Raw genomic sequence first — 4,699 nt, 5'->3', positions numbered from 1 at the left:
GCTCCAAATTTTCTTTAACGGAGAGTCTCCAGACTGATCTGCGAGTGAAACCTTGAAAGCTTGCGAGATCAGGATGGTCTCACGGGGCTAGGGGGGCAATGAGTGAAATGGAGTTCTTTCTGTCAAACTGACAGACCGTAGTAGCCACGTTAGCTCAGCCATGTCTTTGTCCAAATACGTCGTCTCCTTTTCTTTTTAGGGCTTTCAGAACAAAAGTACCCAAATTTCCAAGACTCTAGTGAGCTTCATATTCCTCTTCTACTCGTTTGGCTTCTGGATAGACGAGTCAGAGTAGCGCCATCTCACTGCGGAGCTGAGTCCCACCTGGTTTTTAGACGTACAGTGTGAGCAGGTAGATCGCATCAGAGCGTCGGGTCGCACAGTGAAAGAACAAACATCGTGAGCTGGGAACTTTTGAACCCTTCATCTTACAGTGAGAGCTGTAGCTACGATTGAAAAAAATCGTATAGTTGATGCCCGGCATAAGCAGAGAGGCCCAGACTTCCCTCCTCCAGCTGCTCCCCGAGGCGACACCAGTTCAGCTCAGAGACATCGTCCCTCCATTGTGTCCTGGTCCTTCCACCAGGCCTCCTCCCAATGGGACGTACCTGTAACACCTGGAGGGAGGCGAGCAGGAGGCATCAGGAACAGATGTCTGAGCCTCCTCAGCTCGCTCCTTTCAACGTGGAGGAGCAATGACTCTACTCTGAGCTCCTCCCGGGTAACTGAGCTCCTCACCCCATCTGGGAGGGTGCACCCAGCCACTCATTTCGGCCGCTTGTATTCGCCATCTTGTCCTTTGGGTCATTACCCCGATCACATGACCGTAGGCGAGGGTGGGAACGTAGATCGATCGGTAAATCGAGAGCTTTGCCCCGCGACTCCCTCTTCACCACGACAGTCCGATACATTTGAGACGAGGACTCAACCGACCTGAAGTTTGACGAGTACAAACTATATAAATATGAAAAATTAACGTTTTAATGTCGTTATTGTTTTTATCCCTGTGTATCTAAAATGGTATTGAATATTTTTCTGGGTTTAAATCTTTTTTATTGTGACATCACCAAACAGAAGGCAGTGATTCCGTTATCGTCCCACTAACTCAGGTTTTCTGTTTCCCTTCAGGTGGAGAAGGTGATGCCGTCAGACACCTTCTACTTCTCCATCGTCAGAGACCCCGTCGCTCTGGCCGAGTCTTCCTTTGCTTATTACAAAGAGGTCGCCCCGGCGTTCCGGAAAGCCAGAGGATTGGGGGAGTTCTCCGACGATCCTAACAAATTTTACGACCCCCGTCTGCGAAACAACCACTACGCCCGCAACCTGCTGTGGTTCGACTTCGGCCTGGACCACAACGCTAACTTCTCTACGGCGCTGGCTCGGCTCGGGGTCAACATGATCCGAAGGACCTTTAAGCTGATTCTGGTGTCGGAGTATTTCGATGAGTCCATGATCCTGCTCAGACACGCCCTCTGCTGGCCGCTGGATGCGGTGGTCTCCTTCAGCCTCAACGCGCGGCAGCAGAAGCCCGCCGGCGCCGGCGGGGTGGGCGGCGGCTGGATGGGCAAAGCGGTGGCGGCGGCCGGCGTCGGTATCCGAGGCGGACACCTTCCGCCCAAAATGCCACCGAATCTTTCCCTAACCGAGGCGCAGCGAGAAAAGCTGCGGCAGTGGAACGCCTTCGACTGGTTCCTGTACAGAGCCTTCAACCAGACCTTCTGGGAGGAGATCGACAGGTTCGGTCGCACGCAGATGGAAAAGGAAGTGAATCTGCTCAGGATGCGCAGGAAGGACCTGGCGCGGGCCTGCCTCCGAGACGGCGGGAAGCCCGTCGAAGCTCACCGGATCCGGGACAAAAACATCCGACCCTTCCAGAGCGGGTTGGTGAAAATCCTGGGCTATGAGCTCCAGCCGGGGCTGGACAACGCCACCCGCACGGCGTGCATGAGGATGATCAGGCCTGAGATCCAATACAAAGACGTCTTAGACTCCAAACAGTTCCCCCCCGCCCATGGCGTCCAGCAGCAGAGCCAGAGGCTGCTGGTGGCGGTGGGAGGGACCTTTCTAAAGCAGGATTCCCCCAGGAAAGAGACGGGCGGACGGACGCTGGAGGACGTGGCGAAGGACTGGGACGGCAGCCCGTTACTTAGGAACAACCAGACTTTAGTGCGACAGCAGAGGCTTCCTGTCTGAAGCCTCGTAGAAACGGTTGGATGATAGTTTTATTTGCCTTTGTGGATAAAAACCTCTTTGATCTGAGTTTTGTAAATATCATCGTAGCCGTAGTTACTGTTGCCGTCATCACATGTTCTAATAGCAGCACCACAAAGGTTGGAGGATTCCTGCTGGGCAGCGTCAGCCGTCCTCAGATTACTCCCTGGATCTAGTTTCACTTTTAAACCCTGAAGGTCAAATTCAGCCTGAAATTCCATCCGTCAATTAAAGCAAGTCCAGCTCCCAAACTATCAATTACAAATACAATTTGTATTTATATAACAGAAAGGCATTGAGGAATAGTTTTCAGGTGGAGCCATTATTTTAAATGATTTATAGGTGATTAAACAAATAAAAAAAGAAAAATATTTAGCCTTGCCAACATTTTTTTTTCAAAATAAAAGCTCCAAAACACCATAAAGCCCATTAGAAGCTCTGGATGAACCTCAGACTTTGTAGATCCACATCTAGACTAGAACTCAAGCTAATCTGGACTGAATCAGTTGATGCATCTTTGTTCCACAGAGGTTTAGAGGACAGAGTGCCGAAAGTGCAAAAAAATCTATTTTTTCTCCTCATCAAAGGGAATCTGATCAGATAAATATCCTGATTTCCATCATTGGAGACCTTCTGCATGAGGCAAAGCCTTTGCTCCTCAGATTTAGTCCTTAGTTCACTGAAATTTACCAATAAAATCACCAAACTGGATAGAAAATAATAATAACAGAGCAGCTGATGTAACGCATGCCGGTTACATCACCTGAAATGGTCGCACAATGACCTCTGACCCCTCCTTGGAAAGGTCTGAGCCTCTAGTTTCCAATGATGGCGGCCATTAAATGAATACACATCACACATCATTTGAAAGGCGTGTGGATAAAACACCATGTGACTGTATTTTGGCCATTTCTATAAATAGATAAACATCAGCAGAGCCCTGTTCCTGGACCGTCGGGCTTCAGGGGTTCAATGACCCCTTAATTAAAGCATTATTAACCTTAAATTCGCCAAACTAAAGGACTTTAGGTCAAACAGGAAGGTTTTTTAGCTTTAGCAGCTTCCTCCATGATCCTCATTAGCAGCTGCATTTTCAGCTTTATGGAAAAGTTTGGTCTTAATAGTTTAATAATATCCAAAAAAAAAAACATTGCAGCAAAAATTGGTTGAAAAGACGACATTCACATTTAAACCTCGTCTACATTTGGATGAAAAGTGAAAAAGCGTTAATAAGTTGAAAACTAAAGTGGGACAAAATCAGACCAAACCAATTTTCAACCACTGTCATGGACCGACAGACTTGGCCTAAAAACCAACGTCTGAATGACGTCTGTTCGCCGCCGCTGTTCTGTCAGCTCAGCATGCGGCGTCAGGCCAGCATACCGTCAGTTATACGCTTTAGTGTCTCCTTGCAGCCAATCACGCTGCTTCATTTCCTCATCTAGTCAGGATTTTGTTGTATTTTTGTGCATAAAACAACAAAAATACTCCTTCACTAGGTTCCACTACAGACATTAGCTTAAAATAAAACATTGCATCTCATTAAAGAAAGAATGATCGAGATTTTTTTACAGAGAATTTAATATTAGTGAGAGGATTCTACCACTGAGTTGACAGGATATGAGATTTATTTGTTTTTGGTTTGTTTAATATGAGCCACATGTGGGTCATTTTATTTTAAGATCTACTGAAATTATTTTCAGATTACACAGAAACAGATTAATTAATTCGCAGAGGAAAAATGAAGGATTTTAGGGTTTGGATTAAGATCCACTCTATGATAACCTACTGAGCCTAATGGTTCAATCTGAAGCCATTCAGTGGAACTGCTAACCGCTAATAACGATCACGCGCGTATTACTATGTGTATGCTGAGCTGACAGAACACCGCCGCGCCGATGCCTCGCACCAAAACGGAAACGACGCAGCCGGAGCGCGTCTTTTAGAGGTCATCCCTAAGAGAGGTTCAGGAGCGAAGTACGATGAGGGAGGATGGAGCTAAGCTGAACCTGCGCTGGACGGCTAGCGAATTTTAAGTGAAAAAATTCTCAACTTTTCTGACTATTCACATTTAGTGCGAGGAGTCGCAATTGACTGCAGTGAAAGAAAAATAGCACCTGAATTCATGTCCAAAACAGGAAGAGCTAATGCTTATCTTAGCCTGTCTAATATTAAGCTATTTCAACCAAAATGGAAGACGCAGTTCGCATTTGAAAAGGTAAGAATCGGATTCAGGACAACAGAGACAAGTGGCCTGGATCGCATTGGAAAAAATCGGATCGCATTGGAAAAAATCGGACCGCATTGGAGAAAATCGGATCGCATTGGAAAAAATCGGACCGCATTGGAAAAAATTGGGATCGCATTGGAAAAAATCGGATCGCATTGGAAAAAATTGGGATCGCATTGGAAAAAATCGGATCGCATTGGAAAAAATTGGGATCGCATTGGAAAAAATCGGACCACATTGGGAAAAATCGGATCGCAT

General features: G+C 46.7%; 2 protein-coding genes across 2 annotated transcripts in view; one reads left to right on the top strand and one right to left on the bottom strand.

Moving 5' to 3' along the window:
* LOC107100682 (single Ig IL-1-related receptor-like) overlaps positions 1-769 on the bottom strand; it is a 9,491-nt gene extending 8,722 nt beyond the window's left edge. Inside the window, exons 1-2 of the mRNA XM_015399256.1 lie at positions 706-769; positions 609-617 (exon numbers count right to left, since the gene is read on the bottom strand). Of these exons, the coding sequence (XP_015254742.1) occupies positions 609-617; positions 706-769 (73 nt within the window). The remainder of the gene's footprint in view (positions 1-608; positions 618-705) is intronic.
* Positions 770-1,104: 335 nt separating this feature from the next.
* LOC107100685 (galactose-3-O-sulfotransferase 2-like) lies at positions 1,105-3,437 on the top strand (the record flags this gene model as incomplete). The annotated part of the gene is made up of 1 exon (XM_015399260.1): positions 1,105-3,437. A coding segment is annotated over one exon (1,089 nt), but the record flags the coding sequence as incomplete, so codon positions are not given.
* Between the last annotated feature and the right edge of the window lie 1,262 nt (positions 3,438-4,699).

Source organism: Cyprinodon variegatus, unplaced genomic scaffold (genome assembly GCF_000732505.1).
Source record: "Cyprinodon variegatus isolate N-32 unplaced genomic scaffold, C_variegatus-1.0 Scaffold1000, whole genome shotgun sequence".
NCBI lineage: Eukaryota > Metazoa > Chordata > Actinopteri > Cyprinodontiformes > Cyprinodontidae > Cyprinodon > Cyprinodon variegatus.
This window is presented reverse-complemented; position numbering and strand designations above follow the sequence as displayed.